Source organism: Eptesicus fuscus, chromosome 11 (assembly GCF_027574615.1).
Source record: "Eptesicus fuscus isolate TK198812 chromosome 11, DD_ASM_mEF_20220401, whole genome shotgun sequence".
NCBI lineage: Eukaryota > Metazoa > Chordata > Mammalia > Chiroptera > Vespertilionidae > Eptesicus > Eptesicus fuscus.
In genome coordinates this window covers 45,760,439-45,787,352 of record NC_072483.1, presented here as the reverse complement: position 1 = coordinate 45,787,352, position 26,914 = coordinate 45,760,439, and the positions used below count along the sequence as shown (strand labels likewise).

At 42.9% G+C, this 26,914-nt stretch overlaps 1 protein-coding gene across 1 annotated transcript in view; it reads left to right on the top strand.

Moving 5' to 3' along the window:
- Positions 1-26,914, top strand: part of STK39 (serine/threonine kinase 39) — a 265,976-nt gene that overhangs the window by 57,968 nt on the left and 181,094 nt on the right. Inside the window, exons 2-5 of the mRNA XM_054723077.1 lie at positions 3,380-3,492; positions 18,877-18,985; positions 22,447-22,588; positions 23,901-23,956. Coding sequence (XP_054579052.1) covers positions 3,380-3,492; positions 18,877-18,985; positions 22,447-22,588; positions 23,901-23,956 — 420 coding nt within the window. The remainder of the gene's footprint in view (positions 1-3,379; positions 3,493-18,876; positions 18,986-22,446; positions 22,589-23,900; positions 23,957-26,914) is intronic.

Here is a 26,914-nt window from a genome sequence, read left to right as displayed (position 1 = left end):
TCATCCGAAGATAAGCAGCTAGTTCATATGTGGCGGGGCTAGGATATGAACTCATGTGCTCTGGATGGACAAAGGTTTTTTAAAACCATTTTTTAGGTTAGTAAAGTACATTAGCAGCGAGAAGTTTAACCTTAGAATATTAATTCATAGCTGTTCCTGAATTTTCTGGGTTATTCTCTTATATTTTAGACTCTTAGACTCTTCATGCTGTAGGAGACCTTAGAAATCATTTCGGTTTCTGATATTCCGTTTAGCCTCCTCCCCCTTTTAAACCAACTGAATGTTTTTGGTAAGCAAAGGGAAATAGTCATAGCTACTTTTCCCTCTCCCTTTTCCCTTGGGCGCCATATATACTCAGATAGAGTCTCCCTCTTTCATGTTGCAGATGCAGAAATGAGTCCCAGAGAGAGAGAGAACCGAACATTTATTGAGTTGATGTTTTCAGGGATGTGCAGCACGTTAGTTATTAGGCCTTACAAGTATATTTTATTAGGCCCATCGAGGAAGCTGAGGTTTGGAGGGAAATTAGGCCCAACATTACGGAAGGAATAAGGACCAGGGTTGGATAGAATCCCCGTCTAACCTGCTTTTCAAGGGTCTTGCTAATCTCAGACTTGGTCACTATAGTGGCCTGGTTATACCAGAGGCCCTTCAGTTGAATCTTGCCTCTTATTGCTGTAAACTTAATTAGAAGGCTTTTGAGAAGTTCTAGTTTGTATGGCATTATTTAGCACGGGTGACAGAGGGACAGTGACTTAAAATAGACACTGAGAGGCTTTTGGATTAGTCAGTTCGTGTTGCCATAACAAAATACCAAAGAATGGGTGCCTTAAACAGTTTATTTCTCACTGCTCTGGAGGCTGGCCGATTGGGTTTCTGGTTGAGAGGTCTCTTCCCTTCCCTTCCTCATTCATCAAGTGAAGGTTGGACTTGATGGTCTTTAAGGCTCCCTGCACCTCTGATACTGTTCTTGTTCTCTCTTTAGTTGAAGGAAATCTTTGGACTCAAAGCAGGGTCTCCCAAATTGTCCAGTGAATGGTTAAACAGTCATCTCCGGTCATGACGTTTCATATTTATTCTCTATGGAGATGAGGAGCTGCCAGTTGTTCTTTAGCCAGCTGTCGTAAAGCAATAACAATTCTCCAGTTGTAAAGCTCTTAATAAAAGCGTCCTCCCACTACTCCCGCCCGCTTTGTAGAATTCGTATTTGTATCCATAGTCTTGCATGCGTCTGTGGAAGTCAGGAGGCTTTTATAGCCAAGGACTTGGCTAGGAGAGGTAGCCCCATATTACATGCACCTGTTTTATCCTTTTGGGAATTTGGTTTCCGTTCCCCTGTTTTTCAGTCCCCCTGATTTGAGAATGTTTGGAATGTGGATTAAGGTGGGAGGGGTGGGATTGAAGGGAGATTTACAACAGGTAGGGCTGAGACGGACTTCCCATCAGCAGCTGGTTAAAGATGTTTGTTGACTTCTCTGCTGGGTACCAGACCCAGTGCTAACTAGCTCCTTGTCCCTTTCTGTGCTGCTGCTCCTTCAGCCACAGTCTGCTGTTCTGGAGACCTTGACTGGAAAAATGCACTTTGTTATCAGCAGGCTCTTTGTAGTGTTTGGCGCTGGTATCTGGAGCATTCTGGATTGAGCCCAGCACGCTGTGATCTGCAGGGCCAGTGAGGCCAATCCAGCGGGCCTGGGAGTAGCCACTGATGGAGCAGGCAGTGAGGTTAGGGACAGGGAGGCCCTTCTCAGCTCCCTCTGACAACAGCACTCGCTCCTGGAACTGAACTCTAGAGAGAGTGAGGCCCACAGGAACCTTCCCTCTCGGCCGTTTCTCTTTTCTTCAACCATATAGGACAGAAGAGGATATTTCCTTAGCAAGGCCAGAGCTGGGAGGGAGGAAGGGAGCGTGTGCTGTGGTTTGTGTGAAGTAGGAAACAGTCTGGGGTCTGGCGACCTGACTCAGGTCCCAACTCAGGTACTTATCAGCCGCATGGGTCAGTTTCTCACATATGAAACGAGGCTAATAAAGAGCAGAGGCTTGTAGGGAGAATTGTCTGAGTGAAGTGCCTGCTGTGCAGTGGAAGTCAGCATGACCCTCAGCGAACACAGGTTGGACTTCCTGCAGCGGGGATCTTGACATTGGAGACCTGGCTTTGGAGCGTTAGGGAGATCTGCTGGAGTGGGCGGGTCAGTTAGGGCCCAGAGCTGACCATGAGGCTGCAGGGCAGGAGGAAGGGCAGAACTTCAGCTCTACAGACCCCCATTCGTGCACTTCCTTGAGGGGTAAAGCCTGGGTCTGCACTAGAAATGTCCTGCCTTCCTGTCACATACGTAAGATAACCTAGCGCTGATCTCTTCCTTGTGGCCAAAAGATGCTCCTTCTCCCCTTTGAAGATAGTTGATTGGAGAAGTAGTGCCTGGAAAAAGCAAAACTGTAAGGAGGATGGTATCTGGTCACTCCTGGGCCCCTTTTGCACAGTCCTGAGCACAGGCTGTGCTTCTCATCGCCGGTCTTGGAAGGAGATCTTTGTTATTCTTTGCAGAGTGGAGATGCCTTAACCTAGAGGTCTCTTTTGCCCCCGTGGAATACTAGTAAATCCGATTAGGAGCTCTCTGTGCTCTGCCACAAATCATTACATGTCTACATTTTGCTCTTTTAAAAATATGAATAACGACATGACTCGGTCTCCTAGGGGTCTGAGTGCATTAGGTAGCGATCGGGAAACCTTAGGAATAGGAAATTCAATTCACGTGAATGCCGACAAGCTTTCGTAATTACACATTTGCATCCTTTTGCTTGGCATCCTTGGAAGTCCCGCTTTCCACTCAGGTTGATTTCTGTTTTTCTAATTGTAGAGCAAGCGCAAGAGAAGTAGGCTCCAAGGGTGCTCAGAGCAGATAAGTGAGTTGCCACAGTACCTCATGGAAACCCTGAGGAGCTCAGGCTGAAGAGGTTTGGTTTGGTTTGGTTTGGGCTGACGTGGAAGAAGAGCCTGAGCTGTTTAAAAGGCACTGATGTTAGAAAATACCAGGACCTGAGGATGGCGATGGCTGCCGTGCAGGGTTGTGCTTGATGCTCATGTCCCTTTGCTGTGGGCGGCAGTAAACGCACTGTATCCAAGGGAGCTCTTTTGATGGGGTCACCTTCCTGGATTGGGAAGCTCAGCCCTTTTATCCTGTAGAAAAGCCCAGTGTTTCCTTTTTTCCTCCCTCCAGATAATTATTTCCTACTTAAGAAATTCTGTAAAAAGATGCCATATAGTAATGTTTTGAATACTTTGAATAGAAGACCTTTTAAAAAAAGATAGTGGTGAAGGGGGGTGTTGTGAATAGTTACCAGAAAGTGTTTGATAGCTTATGTTGTTTCTATTTCTTTTCAGGCAGCGGAGCTACTGCTGTGGTTCAGGCTGCCCTATGCAAACCCAGGCAAGAACGTGTGGCAATAAAGCGGATCAACTTGGAAAAATGCCAAACCAGCATGGACGAGCTACTAGTAAGTACAAGTGAAGGGCTGTGGGTCTGTGGAATGGGTGCGAGAAGCAGGAGAGGAGAGAGCTCAGGCAGCGTGGTGGGATTTGAGACGTGCATCTCTCAGAATGCAGCCCCCACACTCCCCCCCCCCCCCCGGCCCCCGATTCATTACACTGGACCTTCTGATTGTGTTGCAGAGTACAACGTGCTGTGCTTGGACAAACAGTATTTTGCTCAGCCCTCATAATTCCTGGGTGGGGAGGGTCTCAGTGTTGACACTAGTTTATAAAACCAGGGAACAGACCCAGTTAGATGATCTAAGGTCATGTGATACTGACGGCAGGGTGAGGTGGGGAGTTTCTGGCCCTCAGTCTAGAATCGTGACACAAATAGGAATTACTCCCCAAACAGTGCGTTGGTCGTTCTGGCTTTCCTGAATTACGAAATCACCTACAGATCCCAGTTACTCAGAATACTGCAGGGTAGCTTATGTTGGGCCAGTAAGAGGAGTTTGTTGTTTCAGTACACGGCAACTTGTGCTTCTTATTGTAAATGAAGTACACCACATAAATAATTGGAGCTTGTCAGCGTGGCTGTAATGCAGGTAGCATTGGTTGGTTGAAGGAACATTTGCTTTTGGCTTAACTGACTCATTATTAAATGAACAGCTTGGCAAATGGTTTATTAGTTGCCCGGCAAACTGTGAAGGGTTTGCGAGTTTAATCTCATAAATATAGTTGTCGTTCTGCCTGCCAATTTTCTTCTTTGCCTTTTGGCCATTTATTTGAGAATAATAGAAGACCATAGTGGAGGAGTTAACTGATCGGTTATCCCAACACTAATCCCAGTGCAAATATTAGTCCAACAGCCCCGCACAAGCTACAAACTATAATGACGGCTGGCTCCAAATGAAGAAGGCTTTTGTTATATTCTACATTAGGAATGGAATGCCATTAACAAGAGCTTTTTGTCTTTACTCAGAATATAGCTTTTATTTCAGGCTTAATTACAGCCCACTATAGTATAAATTAAGTACAAGGATAGGCTGTACTTTTCCAGATCTGTTTGGCCTTACATTTTAAATTAGGCTACACAAGGCATAGATTTCACTGGGATTGAAGCATCAGATTGCCAGCAGAAACTCGGATTAAAGCAAGGGCTTCCATAATTTAATGTCAACTTAAAAAATGTTGCCTGCATTGAAGGCTTTCACCCTCTGGGTGCTTTTCTCTCACTGAAACTGTTCCTGTGTACTTGCTGTTACCGTGACCAATGAAATTGTGCCTTTACCATCTGACCGGTTTTCAAGGTCACTTTCCCTGAGTGGAAAAAGTGTTGAACGAACTGTGGGGAGAGTCAGGTCCTGCTTCTGCCACTAACTTGTCCTTTGACTGCAGTCAAGTTACCTAACAACTTTGCCCTATTTTAAAAGAGAGTTGAATGGGAAGGTCTCCAAGATGGCTTTAGGAGCCTCGAATGCTATGGCTACCCTCAGTAGACGTTTGTTTTTTAAAAAATTTGGAGTATACCTTTAAACTTATGCACTGTTAGGAAATACCACTGAAGAATTTGCCCATGTATTTGGTTGTGGTGCTCTGCTGTAGGTCTCACAGCCATCCCTTTGCCACCAGCAGAATACTGGACAGAGTATGGATAAGCTTTATGTTCGCAGTGTCGGAGTTCTGGGACCCGCCTTCTGGGCCAGTGCCGTGGTCCCTGGCCTCCACCAAGCTCTCACTGTTGCCCAAAGCATCCGCGTTTCCCTCCGCTGGCTTTTCATTAGCTGTCGGCTATAAGGGATGGTAGCTGTGTAAGGGTCCAAGTGGAGGTCATGGGAGACAGTCATTCCAGGCTCTTTTCTCTGCTTCCCTGGGACCAGGAAGCCTGTCAGTGTTGTTTGGAGGTACCTGTGATTTAGGCGGAGCTCTCAGTATAAGGACTTCTGCTTTTATGTCTTTATGCTTAACTCCATTAATCTGAGGTCATAGGATTTGTGGGTTTGCTTATCTCCCCCCCCCCCGCCCTTAATTCCCATATTGTGTTAATATATATGCACTGGGGGCCCGGTGCATGAAATTCATGCATTTGGTGGGGTCCCTCAGCCTGGCCTGTGCCCTCTTGCAGTCTGGGAGCCCTCGGGGGATGTCTGACTGATAGCTTAGGTCCGCTTCTGGGAGTGGGCCTAAGCCATCAGTCAGATATCCTTAGCACTGCCACGGAGGCGGGAGAGGCTCCCACCACCACTGCTGTGCTCGCCAGAGCCCGGCTTCTGTGGGAGCACACTGACCACCAGGGGGCAGCTCCTGCATTGAACATCTACCCCCTGGTGGTCAGTGTGCGTCATAGCGACCAGTTGTTCCGCAGCTCGGTTGATTTGCATATTAGCCTTTTATTATATAGGATGATTATCTATTTTCATTTAAAAAGGTATTTTGTGTTATTACTTTGATCTTTCTTTTATCTTGAGCCTTTGACCTTGATATGTTTAGAGATGGTGTGGGGACGGTGATGGTTTTTTGGGATGTCTTACTGCCAGGTCCTTTGCAAACAAAAACAAATGGAATGTATAGTATAGGTTGTCTGATGGTGCCAGGCTTTTGTGGTCTAGCTATTGGCACATGAGATTGTGTGGTGCAATGTTGCTGTAATCCTTTCCATTTCCAGCGCTGCTGGTACCCGCGCTTTTATTATCTCTGTGGGTTCACATTTTGGCAGTTTGGACATCCGGTGTCCTCATCATCCTTTAATTCTCTGTGTGTGTGCACTATATGCAGGTCAGTGCTCTGCATCATTTCTCTCTGTGCCATGTGTTAACTGGAAGCCATTGTTCTTATAAGAAACAATAGTCACTGGAACCCTTATCTTGTGTGAGTGTGATGTCATAGAAGTCGCAATTATCAACTGTCTGCTGGCTATTGGGACATCTGCCTCCCCTGCTGAAACTGTATCACCTACCACCCCATACTCTCCACCCGTCCCTACCCACCTTGAACCTTAACTCCCAGAGTAAGGTGGGATTTACACACAGAGGCCAGATATGAAGGCAGAGCGCAGTTTTGGACAGCTGGCCCTGAACTCTGCTTCTGTGTGGGGTGGAGGCTATTAGTAGATTTTCCTGCCATAATAGAATTAATTTGTTCCAGGTTTGGCTGAAGAAGGATTCAACTGATTTCATGATTTCTGAAGCAAAGTGATAATTATAGTGCCAGCTTCTCTTAAAATGAAGGGAAGAATGTTAGATGAGATCATTGGTGCTAAATAATTGGCAATTTAAATAAAATATGTTCCATTGAAATGAGCACTGTAATATTCCTCAAAGGCAGTTTGGTTCTAGATCTCATATACATGTATTAATTTATTTGGTAAATACTTAACAAGTCTCTACATTGCGTTTAGGCCCATGGAAAGGATGAGTTTTGGGTATATATATATATGGGAGGACAAAATTATATGCTCACTAAACATTCATTTCCTTTTAACAGCAATTAAAACACTTTAGAATAAATGTTTTCCTTGGCAACACATGAATAGCAGTTAGTTGATCTAAATTGATTATTTTTGAGATGCATTCTTTTAAATTTTCATCTATGTTTCGGACTTTGGCCTTTAACTAGATCCTAATCTTTCTAGCTATGAAGATCTTGGTGGTTAATTTTCCAGGAGCTAAGGGAGTGTCACTGGTCTGTTCTGTATGCCTGACTATCCCAACCTAGATGCTTACATAATTTCTGAGATTTATTAATCCCACTTTTGTTGTTATCCCCATATTTGCTAATCCTCCAGTAGTACAAATGACTATACTTATTTTAACATCCTTTGGGAGATATTTGTAGTTTTAGAGCAGAATGTGTTAAATCCATAATTATTAAACCTCACGAGAGAGTAGGAACTGAACTAGGTGATGGGAAAACAAAGAGCGTTCCTGTTTCTTGGGAAGCCTTTCACTTGTAATTGAGTGTTTTCATTGTTGTTGTTTTTTTTACTGAGTTGGTGAGTTTTTTTTTTTTTTTTTAGCTATGGCTCTCTTTCTGCACTTTTTCCTCCTGTTTGCCTAGAAATGGTTAGCAGAGCAATAGGTTCTCTCATTTATATTCCATTGAGGGCTTCTTGCTTTCCAAAAGGAATTTAAAATTTGCTAAAAGGGTCTGACCCACTGTCATGCAGACTAGTATATTCTATGTGAAGATGGCCTCGAGGTTTCTTGAAAAAACTTGGTTCTCTGGTTTGTGGTCAACCTCAAAGGTTAGGGATGCTACTCCAGGGCACACTTGACTTCCCTTAAAATCCATTACGTGAGTGAGGGATTAATCTGCTCTTTCTAAAATCATCTGTCTTTTCAATCTTTATCACCAGGTGACAATGAATTCTATAAATGTGAATAGTCCTTTTATTTATCCTAAAGCCCGCTCTTCCAACCTTCAGAACACTCTCTTTTATTTTTCCCAGGAATTGATTATCATTTTGGGTCACTATTGTGCTTGACTTTATTTACGATTTTTAGACTTTATATCATTCTCATTCTTTCCTCTAGACTTGAGTTCTCATATTTTTAGTCTGTTGTTGTTTTTGTTTTTTTTTGTACCTAGTCATAGAAAACTGAGTAGCATTTTCTCATTCTTTCTCATACATCAATGCCACCAAAACTTACAGTTTAATTTCTAGGGACAGGTGAGCTGTATGTGTGGAAGTCAAGACTCTGGGGCCAGGCAAAGTGCTTGTTTCTTACAAAAATAAATGAAAAGAAAAAAAAGTCTAGTTTAGTGATTATAAACTAATATGTAATGATCTTTAAAATATTTTAGTCTGTGATGGGTGACAAATGTGAGCAAAGTCATTTAAAAAAAACTGTACAAAACTGATGCATGCTGAAACTTACGGTAGAGGGAAAAGAGCTCCTGAGTCAGGGGGTCTGTGATCATCACTGGGATCAAGGACTTTGGACAAATCAGTTTCACCTCTGGTCCCAGTGTCCTCGTTCATTCACTAAGGAATCCTACTTTATTTTCATCATCAAAGTTCTGTGACTGTATGTATTTTACAATTAATTATTTAATGAAATCACTTTAAAATTGCTTGGACAAAAACAGTAATTACTAGCAAATTACGCTTTGTTTATAACTTAGGAGAGAGTCAAGCCACTCCAGTATTGCGGTGTAACAGTGAAAGTCCACTCTCAATGCATAGATCTGGGTGTAGAGTGTGCCATCTGTTTCCCCTGTGTACCCAAGGGAAGAGCTTCTAGTGGAGCTAGAAAAATTCTGGTATATGCCCTTCTCTTCCTGTAGCTTCTCTGTAAAGATATTTTATTCATCTCGATAGTATTTGTAGATAAATCAAGAACTTTATTTCCTCCGAACAAAGCCACTGCCCTTGTGTTCTCTGCTGTAGTGCTATTTTAATATTTGTTGTTTCTCTTGATCTGCTGTTCCCTCCTTACTCACCTCCTCCTCTCCGTTCTCCCTTTCCTCCTCCCTTTTCTCTCCTCCTTTTCAGTCCTCCTTCCTTCCTTCTCTTTAGAGGAATGAATTAGCTATGATTTGAAGGTTATTTTGGAAAATAAAACTCTATATATTTACTTTGCCTAATGGTAATTTTTTTTTTTGCTATTTTTACTACATCTTTATTTTTTTATTGTTGAAAGTATTACAATATGTCCCCTTTTTCCCCCATTGACCTCTCCCAGCCTGCCCCTACTACATCTTTATTCTTGTTTATTTATTTATTTTAATGAAATTTGAGAGACTAGTTAATTCCCTAACCATTTAAAAATTAAATTATTATATCTGGGGACCTCTGAGCAGTTCCTCTAGTTAGGTTTTTATTTTTTTTAATTCCTCTTAATTAAGATTTAACATTTTAAAAAAATCTTTCTTGTGATGTTTTATCTAATCTCTATAGTTATGTTGTTTTGCGTATCTTGTTTATTATAGAAAAATTTATACCAGTTTGAGAACAAAAGCTTAAAAAGCTGGAAGCTATAATGTGTGTTTTCTTTATTATATCAGTGAAAGTATTTTTCTATTCTTCTTGAACTAAAGAACTTTCTAGTTAGTAAATTAATTATTTGCATTCCAGCTCAGTCCTCATCACATGTGGTAACAAATTACATTTGGCTGTATCTTATAGAATATTTTATACCAAGGATACAGAATTCAAATATAAGCCTGCTTCACTCATATGGCACTGTTTTGAGCATTTCAGGTGTTAATCATTGAATTTTGTGCTGTCATTTGTCCCTTGCTACTTAGCTTTTAATTATTTTCATGTGATTTGGTGTTTGTATTTATCCAATTCCAGTCCAACTGAGAGCAGATTTAGAAATGAGAAATTTTTGGATATTTTGATGATATGCATTTTTAAGAAATTAGAGAATAAATACTATATATGGAAAACTAAGTTATTTTTACAGCTCTGAAATTACATTATTTTGGGAATGTGTGTGATTTGGTTAGAGAAAACAATTTTCATTTTTGGAACATCAAATTTAAAAGTTATATCATAGTTGACTCAATATAATTATTAAATTTACTTTTAAGTGTTTTTATACCTTTGTTGGGAATGGCTTTCTAAAATGGTGAACACATCTCTCTTTTTGTTTTTAAAGTAAGTGGAACTTGACATTGCAAGAGCACATGTTTTTGGACTTACATGTGCTCAGTAACAGAAAGACCCAACATTTTCAGAATAGGAGAAAATGGGACAACCTCCCCAGATTGAATACAAGTTCAGTTACCTCTCTCCCTCTCTCTCTCTCTCTCTCTCTCTCTCTCTCTTTTAATACCCTACTTTTGCCATCTTTGTAGACTTCTGGAAAACCGTTGTTGCTTGGGTTCTTTCCTGTGTTATCTTTTTTCTTGTTTTGGTTTGGTTATTTCTATGATTCATTAAGCTGCTGCTGATAAAGACAGACTCTGAAAACTCAGGAGGAAGGCAGGAGAGTGGCAAGTGGGGTTTCTGCCACTTTTGCAGGGGAGTTGTTCACCGGCAGAATCCCAGGCTGCAGACTGTACCCAGGCGTGGGACCGGGGGCCACAACAAAGGAGACACCGTTCTTTCTCCTCCCATTCTCATCTTTTGGTGATAAGACCCAGTGCAGCAGCAGTGCCAACAGTTGGTCTGGCGGTTTCCAGCAGCATCAATTGGCTGACAAGAAAAATTCTTTGTGATCCTGTTGTCCTACAGTCTTCGATTTTCCTTTTAACAGTACTCCCAATGATTGACAACTACCTGCTCACACAGTCGTTGTTGATGGCTGAGTCTGATTCAGATTCCAACTGAAGAGCTTTCAGAACCTCCCAGGCATCCTCTGCCTGTCTGCTGAAGTGCTGTTAGTTGTAGCCAACTAAAGAAAATGGCTCTTCCCCGTGGAATTTTCCTGTAGTATTTCAACATCTTTGTTTTATTCTTTGCTTTCTTCCCCCTCCTTGTTCCTTTTCAAGAGAATAACTACACTGGCAGCTTCTACATTTCCAAGCAAAATTCTTTAGTTTGTTTTCAAACAGTTTTTGCAGAGTGCCCAATTTTGTGACATCACCATCAAAACCCCAGGATGTACATCCTATTCTGTCAGCAAGTAGATATTTACCCATCATGATTTCTCGGGATTTTCCAGACCTCCAGCTCCCATGACACTTTACCTCTGTACAACTGCGATCTGCAGCTTTCAAACTTCTGCAAACACCTATTGTGGCTATCATCGAATTTATGCTTCCCTTTTTCTGATTTCTTAAAATGTTGCCCTGTCTTCAAAATATCTAAACTTTCTCCATATCTAATGCCTCCTTCAACTGCACTGTACTTAGATAAACACAGATACCAAATCATCTGAAAATAATTACAAAACTTAAGTGGTAAGGGGCATTGGTTGATTCATTTGTAAGTGGTACAAGCCAGAATATTTGACTTACTCTTTCTTGAATATTTCCCTGTTGTTTCTCTTATATAAAAGAGGCAAGCGTTTTCTGCATATGTATTATGTAATTTCTCATAATTAAATAAATCTCACAGTGATATTTTTCATGATTGAAAATGACAGTCCAGAAAAATACACTGCTCTTAAATAAGAGCTTCGTCAATCTTTTATCCATTGCTTGGCTGACATTTGAAATCATAGGAGTTTATTGGTTTTTTTTCTTTTTGAAAAAATTCTGCTACTTAAAGTATTGTATTATTTATGAGTATTGATTAGGTTACCCTTCATAGTGATGCTGATGTTATGGCAGTACAAGCTGGAGAACAACTCTATGCAAAACATTTTTATTTTAACACGATTACCCTACTATCATTTAGACAATTCTCTCAACACTTGGAGGGTGCCGAATACGTTTTAAAGATGTATTTGGTTATCTCTTGCACTTGGAAATACATATTTTATTTAATAGTATTTGTAGATCATATCTATTTTTTCCTTTCTAGATTAAGTTGCAGAGTGAAAATGTGCCTAGAGGTACAAGTTTCAGCGGTTCACTGAAAGACGAACGCATCTCGGTGCATAGCTGGAAAGCAGGGTTCTCAACCTTGGCTGCACATGAAAATCACCCTGGAGCTTTTGAAAAGTTTTATTCCTAGGCTGTATCCTAAACCAATTTACATCAGCAGCCCTGGGGCTGCGATCCAGGCATTAGTACTTTTTAAAGCTCCCTAGGCAATTTCTGTGTGCAGCCAAAGTTGAGAACCTTGTTTTAGAATGAAGTTAGATACAGCATCTCCTTAGATTTAACTGCACATTAATGTTGGAGCGTAGGTTTGATTTCTTAACTAAGGCTGAGTAGGATATTTTGCCATCAATATCAGATAGGGAAGAATTTACTTAGAATTTACATAAGTTGTGAAAATATGCTAATATGGTTAAGTATAGTTTAATATTTTGAATTCAGAATTCATTTAAACTCTTTTACTTTCCGTGTGAATATCATGATCTTAAGGGACAAAAGAATCTAGGCTTTAACTTTTGCCTAATTCTTATATCTTCAAACTCTCTTTTATTTCTCTTTGTTCTGAGTCCTGTGCACAAGTGTATGTTTAGACTTCTTATTCGACAAGGGTTTGAGGCCGTGTAGCAGGATATGTGAAGTATGACAGGTGGTATAATTAAACACAAGGTGAGGAGATAACTAGGAGAAACATGGGTGGGGACACTGAAGAGTCGGGAATAAAGCTAAAAATTCATGGCCCGGTGACCTGTGCACGCAGTGTAAGACACTCCTTGAGCCAGCAGGGCACACAGAGCCCACTCTGTGACATTTCTGCAGGAAAAGGTGCGTGCCCCTGCCAGGATCGGTCTCTTGGGATTAGTGATCGATGTGGTTCAGAAGGAACCGAGACACTGAGAGACTGACCTTTAACATTTCTGTTATGTGCTAGGCATTTTGCCAGTTTCATAGACCTCATTTCGCTTGTAGCACAGCAATCCTACGTAGATGGCATTAGTAAGCTCCTTTGACAGAATAGGAAACTGAGACTCAAAGATTATCAGGTTATCAAGCTGGTCAGTGGCAGATCCAAGCTGCAGAGCCTGCTGCATCCTAGACTGCGGCCCTTACGTGGCTCCTGCTGGGCCACACCCTTGCTAATTAGAGTTCCTGCTTGTTCACAGTGCTCTTTATAGGAAAATAAATTTGTTTTGGCAAGGGCAGGAGAAGCAAACGCCATACAGCGGTATTGGAAAATCCCTTATAAATATTTAAAAAGGTCCTCCCACCCCCATTTTCCCAGTTTTTGTTTTTGTTTTTGGCATTTTTTTTCCCTCCCAGGGTAGGGCGCTCTATGTTTTTTGTGTCTCCCACCAAACCCAGTGCATCCCACCTGAGACGCCTGTGTCGTCCCTGGTTTGGCCAGTTTGGCTGGGCTGGCACAGCGGCAGCGCGGGTCCCTCGTGGTCTCCTCCAACTGCATCGCTCCCAGCAGAGGGATGCTGCTGTGGCTGGCACTTCAGTTTTAGCAGATGGAAAGGCCTTCACTTACTACCCCATTTTAGGTCAGTTTTCTCACTTTTGTGAAATTGGACTTGTGATGCGTTTCAGATAAAGCTGCGTGAGCAAATCCAGCTCCTTAAGCCCTGGGGAAGATTCAATGCTGCGCCATCGCTTGGGTTGGCACTTGGTGACATGTCCGAGTCTTATTTCACTAGACTTCCAAGGGAGCCAACTGTGTCACATTCCTTGACTATAGTTTTGGCAATTGTGTTGCCTGGATTTGAGAGTCCTTTGAGTTCTTCCAACTTTGACCTCGTGTTTTTTTCTCTCCCTTTGAATTTTTTTACTCTTTCCCGTAGTTGTGACATTCAAACCACTTTAATGCTATAGTTTCCATTACTTCCAGCTTTGCTTCCTACCCCCTTTTTCCTTAAAAGAAAAAAAAATTTTTTTAAAGTTGATTTTAGAGAGGAAGGGAGAGGGAGAGAGATATATAAACATCAATGATGAGAGAGAATCTTCAATCGGCTGCCTCCTGCACACCCCACATTGGGGATTGAGCCCACAACCCAGGCATGTGCCCTGACCAGGAATCAAACCATAACCTCCTGGTCCATAGGTCGATGCTCAACCACTGACCCATGCCTGCCGGGCCCCTTTTGCATGTGAGACTAGCTAGGCCTGCTCTTCTACTCAGGCCTTTCTTTCACATTCCCACCACCCAGGTGCCTCTCTGCCTGCCTCCTGCCACGTTGCCACTTGGAAATGCTTATTAGAAATGTAGAACCTCTGACCGCAACCCAGACCTACTGGATCAGAACCTGCATTTTCACAAGGTCCCCAGGTGATCTGTGTGCATATTCAAGTTTGAAAAGCATCTAAATCACACTTCTTCCATGGATTGTACACTAATTAAGAGAATAGAATATTAGCACTCATTCATTCTACAGGAAGAATTGGATAAAAAGGTTTTTGAAAATCATATCCATTTATTCTTTGGACAATCCTTTTGTCACTTTCAGAGACAGGAGGAAATGAGTGTGCTTGGGAATAAAAGGCTTTGCCTATCCTATGAGTGAAGTTAAGGCCCTGGGAAAAGCTGGGAAATTGAGCTGATAGATTGTCTCCAAGAAGGGGTTCAAATAGCAGCCATCACCACTGTTTTGAAAAGAAATGGAGAAAGTAGTTCTGTGGAAAGACTATTTGATCCAAGAAATATTTATATTTTTCAAAATATAAAATATAAAAAGATATAAAATTGCCTGGCCATTGTGGCTTAGTAGTTGAGCATTGACCTATGAACCAGGAGGTCACAGTTCAATTCACTGTTGGGGCACATACCTGGGTGACAGGCTGGATCCCCAGTTGGGGCGTACAGGAGGCAGCTGAGAGAGATCTCTCTCATCATTGATGTCTATCTCTCTCTCCCTCCCTCTCCCTCTCTTTGAAATAAATAAAAACATAATTAATTTGGGCTGCTATAACAAAAATGCCATAGACTGGTGGCTTATATACAATAGAAAATGATTTCCCACCGTTCTAGAGACTGGGAAGTCTGAGGTCAGCGAGCCAACATGGTTGGGGGCATCTTTCAGGCTGCAGACTTCTCACTGCTTCCTCCCGTAGCGGAAGGGGCAAGTGAGCTCCCTGGGGTATCTCTTATTTGGGCACTAAACTCACTCATGAGGGCTTCACCCTGATGATCCAGTCACCCTCCAAGGGCCCCTACCTCCTAGTACCATCGACTTAAGAATTTGGGGGGACCCTGGCCCTTGTGGCTCAGTTGGTTGGGCGTCATCCCATGCACCAAAGGATTTCCAGTTTGATTTCTGGTCAGGCCACATGCCCAGTTTGTGTGCTTGATCCCCAGTGAGGGCCATTCGGGAGGCATGATGTTCTGCTCTCACATCAATGCTTCTCTCTTTCCCTCTCCCTTCCTCTCTAAAAAAATAGTAAAAAAAAAAAAAATTGCTTGGAGATGTACTATAGAAGCTGCTACTGCTGATCACTGCCTATGAACTAAAAAATATTCTTTCCTGATGAGGGGACTAGCTAATTGCCTGGCTTGTTAACAAAAAATTGGGGGGAATAGAAATATTCAGACCATAGCTAAAGTATTAGCATATAAATTTTGTACCTCTATAGAAGGCAACTACATAAAAGGTTCAAATATAAACTAAAATGAGGGTTGCATAGGCAGGCAGAGCACCTAGCTCTTATTTCCTTGAGTGTCTTCCTACCCCGTTTTTGGAAATATTGTTTACCATGGGGGTTCCATGGTAAAGGGTAGAGTGACTAGTGTTTTTCTCTAAGGCAAGTTTCCTCATGTCTTTAAGCAGAGGGCAGGCTGCATGGACAGGCTGCACAGTGAAATGGATGGTGTAGGAATGGGGGACTTGGACTCCACAGCCAAGCAGTGAAGAGGAGCAGTGAGGGGGCACAGAAGAAGAATGTGACATTATAACTGTTCAGACTGATGCAGGTCCCCTCTCAGGCTCCCACCTCTTCTTTCATCTCCCATAGGGCTGTTGTATTAGTAGGGCTCGTATCTGTATTCCTTGCCCGTTTTTTTCTTTTCAATCCTCAGGGCCTTTAAATGTCCAGCTGGCACCTCTAAGACCCAAAATTTTTAAGGAATGGGATTTGTTATATTTATAGGTTTTCTAAAACAATTTCTCCCTAGGTTAATTAAAAGAGTTTCTCTCTTTCCCTTTCTTCCTTCTGTCCCCCCTCACCCCCATATAACACACACACACACACACACACACACACACACACACACACACACAGAGTTTCACAGTATGTTCACTACCGTGTCAGAGAACCTGATACTCTGGGTAGGAAATGATACAGGCTCTCTAAATGCAAAGAACTGAAAAACGTGTTTTTCCAGACTCTGACCCAACTTTGCATCACTGCAAAAGGATTTCTTTTCCTATGGGTATTGGTGGGTTATTGTGCATTTTGATTAACGATTTAAGAATTGGAAGGCTTGAAAGGCATTCATTTACATTGAATATGAAATGGTGAGAATGTAGAGCACACATATTTTCAAGAAACATCATTCCCATTTCTGTGAACAACAGAGGCATCCATTTAAGCTGGACCTTGCCTAGCACTACAGGCCTTCCAAGTGGGCCGTGCCCACGGTGAGCAGATGCTAGTGACTTGAAATAGGAATGGCCCGGGCAGCATGCCATTTCTCCTTCAGAAGCATCTTATGGCATCAAAACCTAACACCAGAGACAGATGGAAACTGGAACTCAGGTTTCAGATCTTGTTCAAAGGACAGGAGTTGCCGAATCGAAAGTGTCAGATTTAGAAAACCTGTGATCAGTTAAATGGAAGAGGGAAACAGTGAAGGGAAACTGTTCTTAAATAATGAAAAGAAAATGGAAAAATTAGTGATTTTTCTTAGGAGATTATCCATGGTTAAAAGCACTTAAGTAAGCATCCTATCTAATAAAGAGGGACTATGCTAATTGACCATCACTCCCTCACAAGATGGTGACACCCACAGCCAATAAGGAGGAAATATGCTAATTAACTGCAACACCCTCAAAGATGGAGGTGCCCACAGCCACAAGATGGCGGTGCCCAGTCCCCTCAGCACCACCGGGGCAGCAGGCGTGCGGCATGGCCGGGCCCGCCCCCAGGCGGGTCCGGCCGCTCCACGCTCCTGCCTCTGGAGTCCCTCAGTCCCCTCAGTCCCCCAGCTGCCCAGGGCTGGCCCGAGGTGCAGGCAAGCCTTGGATGGCGGCTGCACAGCTGCCCAGGGCCGCCCGAGGCTCAGGTAACCAGGGCCGGCCAAGGCTTGTGCTGCCAGCAGTGGCAGCAGCAGAGGTGTGATGGGGGCGTCACCTTCCCCTGATCACCGGGTCGCCTCCCACCCCTGAGGGCTCTCGGACTGTGAGAGGGGGCAGGCCGGGCTGAGGGACCTCCCCCTCCAGTGCATGAATTTTCATGCACTGGGCCTCTAGTATAAAATGAGGTGTGTATATGTGTTACATGTCGTGGTATTTTGGCAGTTATCTGACATATAGGGTTTTAGTAATTTGAGGATTAATTAGTACTGAATATGCAAAGATTGCAGCCCAAATTGGAATGTTATTGTCAGGCAATTTTACATTAACTCAAAGTTAACTAGATGCTCAGTGTTGTTGAAAATATTAGGATGCACAAATACACTCTTCTTTCATCATAAATACATGGTAGCATAAGTGAGGTTTCTTTGATAACAGGTTTTTCTTGTGGCTTGTCGATAGCACCTTAAAAGTGAGTTACACTTGTCTGATACCTTTGATTGAGGGTTATCATTTGGCTGAAGCTTTATACCAGTCATCTGGCAATAACTTAAAATGACATCCCAAAACCAAAATGAACTTGACTATTGCTGAAAACTATGGTTTATTGAAGTTTCCCATTTGTATGATTTCAAAACTTTGCTGTTCTGTGTCTTTATAAAACTACAGCAGCCGAAACTGGTTTGGCTCAGTGGATAGAGCGTCGGCCTGCGGACTCAAGGGTCCCAGGTTCGATTCCGGTCAAGGGCATGTACCTTGGTTGCGGGCACATCCCCAGTGGGGGGTGTGCAAGAGGCAGCTGATCGATGTTTCTCTCTCATCAATGTTTCTAACTGTCTATCCCTCTCTCTTCCTCTCTGTAAAAAATCAATAAAATATATTTTAAAAACAAAAAAAAAAAAAAAAACTACAGCAGTGTTGCCTAAACTGCGACACACAAAGTATTGTTTTCCTACATTGTTCATCTGGATTCAACAAGGACAGTTTATCTAGCACAGGACTTTTCGCAGCCTTTGACAGCACTAATATTCCTTGTGACTCTTTTAGAGTGAGATTTAGTATCTGATGTTTTTCAAGCCCATTTCACCTTACCAGTCCCCTCTGCCCCTTTATCTCCTTGATGGAACATTTACCATGGAAAATAGTTAGGGAAATGATAATCTAGCATTTTCTTATGTATTTTCTCACGTACCATCACAGCAGTCCTGAGAAAGACAGAAACAGTTCTGTTGTCCCCTTTTAGATGAGGGAGGAGCTAAGACACGCACCAGAGTTCAGGGTGGCACCGACCCACCATGTGTCCTAATACTCACCTAGCCTTTCGTCTGCCTGTGGAGGCCTCCCATTCAGGTCAGAGGCGCTTAGTCATGTATGGCAGGGTCTTTGCTGGCAGAGTGGGGGGTCATCTGGGCAATATGGTGATCTGAAATTCCTCTGACCTGTGGCTGGTTCAGAGGTCTGTGGTCTATACAAGCCTTTCTCATTCTAGCAAGTTGATAATGAGAGTAAGAGGGTTAGGTCTGATGTAGCTTCTCCGAAGTAAAGGTTTAGGCAGCCCCCTACCACAGCCCCCCTCCCCAGATATGCTTGTAAGTAGGAAAGTTAGTCAGATGCTCAACTGTGGTTCACTTGCATTTTCCCGATTTTCACCCCATGGTACTACTATGTCATGTTTTGCTTTTTTTATAGAAAGAAATTCAAGCCATGAGTCAGTGCAGCCATCCCAACGTAGTGACCTATTACACCTCTTTTGTGGTAAAAGATGAACTTTGGCTGGTCATGAAATTACTAAGTGGAGGTAAGTGGATTTTGTTTGCTTGTTTTCCTTCTGTATAAGCCTGCATAGTGGTTAAGATTTCAGATTTGACCCCCTTACACCTATATTTAAGTTTTGCATGGGCCCTGGCCAGTGTGGCTCAGTTGGTTGAGCCTTGTCCCATGCACCAAGAGGTTGCTGGTTCTATTCATGATCAGGGCACATGCCCAGGTTGCAGGCATGATCCCCAGTGGGAGGCAGCCTATCAATGTTTCTCTCATTGAAGTTTCACTCTCTCTCCCTTTCCCTTCCTTTCTCTCTAAAATCAATTTAAAAAAGGTTTGCATGGTTTATTACTTGCTTAGAGAATAATGTCCAATTCAGCTTAACTTCTAGTGTCCCATTCTACCCCGATTTTCGTGGCGTAGGTTAGACTCCCTAAATCCTTCCTGCTCTCTGATGTCTCTGTGCCCTCACCTGCGCTGCCCCTCAGCCCTAGATCTGCCCTTTCCTCTCCATGTGTTCAAGTCCTAAAAGCTCACCTGCTCTCTGCAGCTATCCTGTACTTTCTTCAAAGATGTTAACCAGTTCTTCCTTCCCTAAACCCTTCCCTTTAAACATTATTCAAGTCCTTAACACATTGCAGTATAATGCATTATTTCAGTGCTGTGGCGATGAGGATGTTCTGTAGCTGTGCTATCCAGTGTCTGCTGGTTACATGTGGCTCTTGAGCACTTGACATTGGCTGGTGCTACTGAGGGACTGAATTTCTGTTTTGTTTTAATTAGCTTATATTTAAATAATGCAGGTGGCTAGTGGCTACAGTGCTGGACAGTGCATATTTAGATTGTGGATTCATGAAGAAAGCACAGTTGAATGTACTTTTTTGTTTGTTTGCTTGTTTTGTTAATCCTCACCCAAGGATATCTTCCTATTGATTTTTTAGAGAGAGTGGAAAGGAGGTGGAGAGACAGGGAGAGAGAAACATTGATGTGAGAGAGACATCAATTGGTTGTCTCTCACATGCGGCCTGACCGGGGCCAGGGATTGAGCCTGCAACCCATGTACATGCCCTTCAGTCCAGGGCCGATGCTCTGTCCACTGAGCTAAGGCTCAGATGCACTTTTAATTCATTGCATCTGAGACCCAGTGGGTCCTCAGTAAATGTTGGCTCAGTTGAAACGGAGAGAGACTTTCCGCATGTTAAATTATTTGCGTGCGGTATTGATCAGAAGTGGCACTATTTCATCACATGTTTGCACTCGGGCAGGGAAAGTCACTTTCCCGCACTAGCCTCAGATCACTGAAGTTATAAAAGCCCTAGACTCTATAATTGATAAGGCACTTTTGCACTTCCGTATTTTATTTCTTTTAACCTTTTAGCATCATAATTGATAGGGAATGATAATGATAACCTTTAACTTTGTCGAACACTTACTCCGTGGCTAGATCCTGTTCAAGGCGATGCACTTATTTCATGGAGTGTGGACGACATCCTTGAATGGCAGGTGTCACCATCCCTGTTTTCAGAAAGGTCAGAGAGTTAAAGAGCTTGCCCAAGGTCACAGTAACTGTCAGTGCTGGAATTTGTGACTGTGGGACCTGTTGACTTCAAAGCAACACTGGACGTATTATCACCTTCACTTTACTGGCCCCACAATTGAAGCACAGAAAACGAGTTATTTTCTTCATAAAATCCAGCATCCCCACTTCTCCAGCGTGTCCTCTCTCCAGGGCACCACACACTGTCTAGCATCCTGAGATGCGAAGTGTGGTGAAGGAGCAAAGGGGAACATTTTGTGGTGTCTGGACGAAGCCCAAACCGGCTCAGCACAACATGGGCTGTAGAGCAGCCCATTTTCATCTGCAGGCCCTTTGCCAGCTAAGGCTGAACCAGGGAGGCATTTTATTATTATGATTATTTTTTAAAGAAAGTATCTTGGATCAAGCAGAAGCCCAGAAATGAGATGACGAATGTGTTGTAATGGCCTTGGGGCTGCTGTGGAGGTCTCCGTAGGGAGCCTGGCAGCTCTGAGTTCGGTTCTGTTCTAGTCTTGTCAATCCTGTGCGCCATTGTTTCCTTGAGTGCCTACTTGGTTTTTAATTAAAAAGTGAAATGAAAAAGGAAAGACAGAAGCAAAAGGAAGCCTACTGGAGCCGGACACAGCGGTCAAGTGTCAGGCCTGCTTCTTGGTTCTCAGGAGGATGGCTCGTTATCAACGAGAGGATCTAGTCTCTTCTCGAGGGGCCCACCCACGGTAACCTGGGACGCTGGATAGCCCCAAATACTCTGTTCAGGCTGAGGATTTTACTTCCTCTCTTTATTTATTTTTATCCCAGTTAACCTTTTATAAGCCTGAGAATATCCCCCGTCCACTTTCCTCAGGACTTGCTAGAAAATTTCATTGTCTTTTAAAAGAATACAGTTTAGTCTCCTGGGCTTTAGTGGGTAAGAGGAACAGGTTTTGCATTTCCACAGGGAAAGTGAATGTGGGCAGATGTGGATGCAAGCTCAGCTTGCTTTCAGCAGGCCAGGCCAGAACTGCATATATGCTTGGCATGGTATGTCCTTATAAGGTAAAAATCAAATGGTTTTGGAAGTATAATATTCTGAATGAGCCAAAAATCCAAGAGTCAATGAATAAACAGATGTTCCACTTCTCTCTGAGGTAGGACATGTGCATTTGTTTTCGTCTATAATATTTTATTACATTCCAACTCTTAATGAGGGGTGGGTGGTTAATCTGGTGTAGTAACATCTGATGAGGAAACTCAGACCTCTGAGTTAATCATTGAGAGCTTGGAGCCAAATTCAGTTCCTGAGGTAAGCCATTTGTTAACTCGTCAGAAATGTTGACTCCCCTGGGGAATATTGGTTTTTAAAATGACCCAGAGGTTCGGAATATTAATTACTCTGTGCTGAAACATGAATTCACAGTGCCAAGGATGCTAATCTGTTTATTATAACAGAGTACTGTGTATTCATTTTCTTATTATAAAAAGTCAATACGTCAAGTACCACGTCAGTAAAAATAAAGATTGCCTGGAGTCACAGAAAGGAATCTCCCGGTGATCAGCAGGCCTGGAGGTAATACACCCTTTTTCTCTCCTCCCACCTGTACCGGTTGCTCTGGTGGCTCACTGCTGCCTCTCTCCTGGCCTCCTGGGCCTTTCTTTTTCAGTTCAGATGTCTTGAACCCTCTTTTGAGTCTGTAACCAATTGCATGTCTAGGGAAAAAGGGGTTCACTGGGCAGTGGCCCTGAATAGTCTTCTGGTTCCTGACCCAGAATCCTTCTCATTTATTTCACCTGAAAGTGAGCCCGCAAATGTGTATTTTGTGTGTCCGGTCATGGGTTGCCATGTGTTTGTGTGCCTTGGGATATTTGTAAACAAAAAACATATTTTTATGTCCTCATTTACTTTTCTAACTAGGGAACCTCGTTCTGGAAAGGTAATGAAGACGCTCACCCAGTTTTTTCAATTCTTCTGCCTGTCCACTCAGGTTCAATGTTGGATATCATAAAATACATCGTCAACCGAGGAGAACACAAGAACGGAGTTCTGGAAGAGGCAATAATAGCAACAATTCTTAAAGAGGTTTTGGAAGGCTTAGACTATCTACACAGAAACGGCCAGATTCACAGGTATGGCCTCTGCAGAGATGTTCAAATTCAGCTGTATCTTTAGTCCTAGTTAATAAAGAATATTAAGGAAAGACATATTGCAGGTAGGTATGGATTGGCACTATTTCTAACTTAGGCTACATAGATGGAGGGGGGATACTTAAGAAAGAAAATAGAATATAAAGAGTACTGAGTGGACTCATGAAAAAACATCAGTTCACATGCTGCTCTTGAAGCATGCTCATTTGAATTGGATATCATTTCTAACTTTCTAATACAGGCTAGACTGTTTCAGACATTGTAATATGTTCATTATTTTTGACATGATGGTGAGAGGGAAGGAGGAGGCACTGATTTCATCTTCCTTGTGATATAAAATGCCAGTTTAGATAGCCAAACAGCATAGATTATAGGTGCCCGGTGTTTTGGATGGGTTAGAGTTACTGGGGCTCTTAGGGATAGTTATAAATAAATAACCATTTACCAGTAATACTAATATTTTAATTTCCCTACCCCAAACTATAAGCAAGCAATTTACTTTCTTTCAATAATTAGAAAAATGTTACTTTAGAAACTAAACTTATAGATTGTCATTTTTAAATTATTAAGACCATTCAGCACACTTCTATATAGTAAAGAAATATATTATAGAATACTAGAGGCCCAGTGCACGAAATTCATGCATGGGTAGGGTCCCTAGACCTGGCTGGCGATCAGGGTCGATTGGGGCCTTCCGGCTGCCGGCTGGGGCCTTCCTTCATTCCGTGCCGCTCCCTGGTGGTCAGCACACGTCATAGTGAGCAATCGAACTCCTGGTCTCCTGGTCGAGCTCCTGGAGGGACACTTGGTATATTAGCCTTTTATATCTATAGATTATAAGCCATGTTCATAATCAGTGTCTCTTCAGAGGAGAGACTGATCAAATCAATTGTTTAAGAGGCTGATGGGATTAATTTGGAATTACACCACAAACAATAGAACAGCTTTACATAGTCTGGGCTTTCATTCATGATAAAACAATAGTATTGTGATTATATGGACAATCTTAACTCTAACATGAAAGAAAGCATTTACTCACTATTGATTTAATTAAATCTGGATATTGATTTGATAGAAAATATTTGTTACTAACATCCTAACCACTCCCCAGGAACAAACTATAAAATCACATGTATTTTATAATTTTTGAAATCTATGATATAATTTTAGTATTTATAAAATAATTCCAAAATACCTGTATTCTATGATATGCTTTAAAATCTCCCTGAGTGAATTAATGCAATATAATATCGGTACTGCACAATTGTTTCTTCTTCTTTTTTTTTTCTATTAGGGATTTGAAAGCTGGTAATATTCTTCTGGGTGAGGATGGTTCAGTACAAATAGCAGGTAAAGCTGATAAAGATAAAATCTTGTTTACAGAAGTGTTATATTTTCAAGGAATATAGAATCATGCCTAAGAAATGAATAAATGCACGTAATCTGTTTTAAGAATGTATTTGGGCTTCTGTGTTATAGAATGTTTGGTTCTTAGGTATAACACGTTTTCCTATTGTTTTGATAAATCTTTGTTAGATCATCCTAGAAATATTATTTTAGAAATAATAGCCCTTTGATAAAGAACAATTTTACTTTTAATTATATTTTCTACCTTTTAGGTTGAATACTGATGATATTTATATAACTGCAAGAAAAGCACTTTGAGAGTTTTTTGATGAGTTTGAAAGTTTAAAGCATACACGTTAATTTAAAATCTTTTATTTTGAAAGACGTGGTAGAAAGAATTGTGAGTTCTTAAAATCTAGGGCTTACTTTGCTCTTAAATCTGACCTGCCTGGCTATTCTCCACCGTCGTTTGGCACGCTGACAAGTAAGTGTCTACCGAGTGAATGCAGCAGACAGCCCTTCTATGTACAGAACCTCTCATTTTGTTAATGCTCCTCGAGGAATCTGAGTGGCCTGGGGTAATACGTAGCCGGATGCAGGCTGACTCTTGTTTTACCCATGGCCATGAAGGCCTGTCTCAGCAGTCCTCTCGGCTCTCAGTGCTTTTGGCATTTTTGGCTGGACAGTCCTTCCCTGTAATGGACTGTCCCTGTCACTGAAGGGGGTTCAGCCTTCTGGCTCCAGGCATGGGATATTACTAGCATCATCCTTGGTGAGAATCGCTGACCTAACATCTGTCGTTGAAGAATGTTGGAGTTCGCCCCAAATGTTGAATCAGCCTAATCTGCTTCTTTTTTGAGTTGGAGGGAAAGAGCCCTGGTGTGTGTGTGTGTGTGTGTGTGTGTGTGTGTTTAACATGAATTTAGTTATTAGATGAGAGTTGATCACAGTCCTTGGTCCCAGTTTTGTTTCTAAACAAATTGGAGGGTTTGGAGTTATTATTCGAAATGCAAGAGTTTCAGCAGAAAACAAGCACACACCCAACACAAGGATAGGCCTTGAGTCATCTCTTTGATTTATTGTTTACCCCTCATTGCTTAGTGTATGACTTTCATAACATGTTGAATTTTAAACCATGTAAATTCTGACTTAGTAAAACAAATGAAAGGAAATGAGTCAGTAAACTTAATGAACTCTCTATCGTAAAAGCCATGTTCAAACCTCTTATTATGCCAATTTTCAAGCATAGCCCAAAGAAGAGAAACAATTGGAAGACCCCTCTTTACCCATCACTTGGCTTTTATCAGTCTTTGGCCATTTTTGATTCATCTATTTTCTACCTCCCTGCTTTGGTGGCTCTTATTAATGTTGAATTTTGTTCTTGAGGCATCCAAGTTAGTGCCATATATACTGATATATATATATCCTATCTAATAAAAGAGTAGTATGCAAATTGATTGTCACTCCAACACAAGATGGCCGCCCCCATGTGGTCAAAGATGAATGCCCCCATGTGGACACAAGATGGCTGCCACAAGATGGCCTTCAGGGGAGGGCAGTTGGGGGAGACCAGGCCTGTAGAGGAGGGCAGTTGGGGAGGACCCAGGCCTGCAGGGGAGGGCAGTTGGGGGAGATCAGGCCTGCAGGGGAGGGCAGTTGGGGGAGACCAGGCCTGCAAGGGAGGGTAGTTGGGGGGGACCAGGCCTGTAGAGGAGGGCAGTTGGGGCGGACCAGGCCTGCAGGGTAGGGCAGTTTGGGGGGACCTAGGCCTGCAGGGGAGGACAGTTAGGGGGGACCTAGGCCTGCAGGGGAGGACAGTTTGGGGGGACCCAGGCTTGCAGGGGAGGGCAGTTGTGGGAGACCAGGCCTGCAGGGGAGGGCAGTTGGGGGCGACCAGCCTGGCAAAGGAGGGCAGTTAGGGGTTAGGCCAGCAGGGGAGGGCAGTTAGGGGCAATGGGGCCGGCAGGGGAGCAATTAGGTGTCGATCAGTTTGGCAGGGGAGTGGTTAGGGGGTGATCAGGCTGGCAGGCAGAAGCGGTTAGGGGCAATCAGGCAGGCAGGCGAGTGGTTGGGAGCCAGCAGTCCTGGATTGTGAGAGGGATGTCCGACTGCCCGTTCAGGCCCGATCCCACCGGGGATTGGGCCTGAACGGGCAGTCGGACATCCCTCAAGGGGTCCCAGATTGGAGAGGGTGCAGGCTGGGCTGAGGGACACCACCCCCCCATGCACGAATTTCATGCACTGGGCCTCTAGTGTGTGTGTGTGTGTGTGTGTGTATACACACACACACACACACACACACACACACACGCACTGAGTGGCCAGATTATTATGATCTCTGAACGCATAATCTGGCCACTCAGTGTATATTCTATATAATAAAAGGCTAATATGCAGATTGTCCCCTTGACCAGGAGTTCAACCAGCAGGCAGGCTGGCCAACAGCCCATGTCCCCTCCCCCTGGCCAGGCTGGCCGAACCCCACCCATGCACGAATTCATGCACCGGGCCTCTAAAATACACACACACACACACCCACACCCCCCCCCACACACACACACACACACACACGCTGAGTGGCCAGATTATTATGCGTTCAGAGATAACGCGTGTGTGTGTGTATAAAATCTTGTCCTCATTGTAAAGATTGAAGAATGGTCCTTATTCCACAGGCTAAGGACAGTTTAAAAAAACACACAACTTCAACTAAACAAGTGATAACTGAAAACATTTGTGGACAAAAGCTTCAAACTGTTCAGCACCAGAGTAGTCTGGTTGTTAAGTACAAGCTTGGGGATCATCATCCTGGGCTGAAATTCCCAGGTCACCACTCAAGCTCTCTGACCTCGGTCAGGTTACCTAACCTCTTTAAGACTCAGTTTCCATAGAGGGAAATACAGATATAACCCGCCTCATCATTTTTGTGAGAAGTCAAATGAGGCTCTTTATGTCAGTGACCTT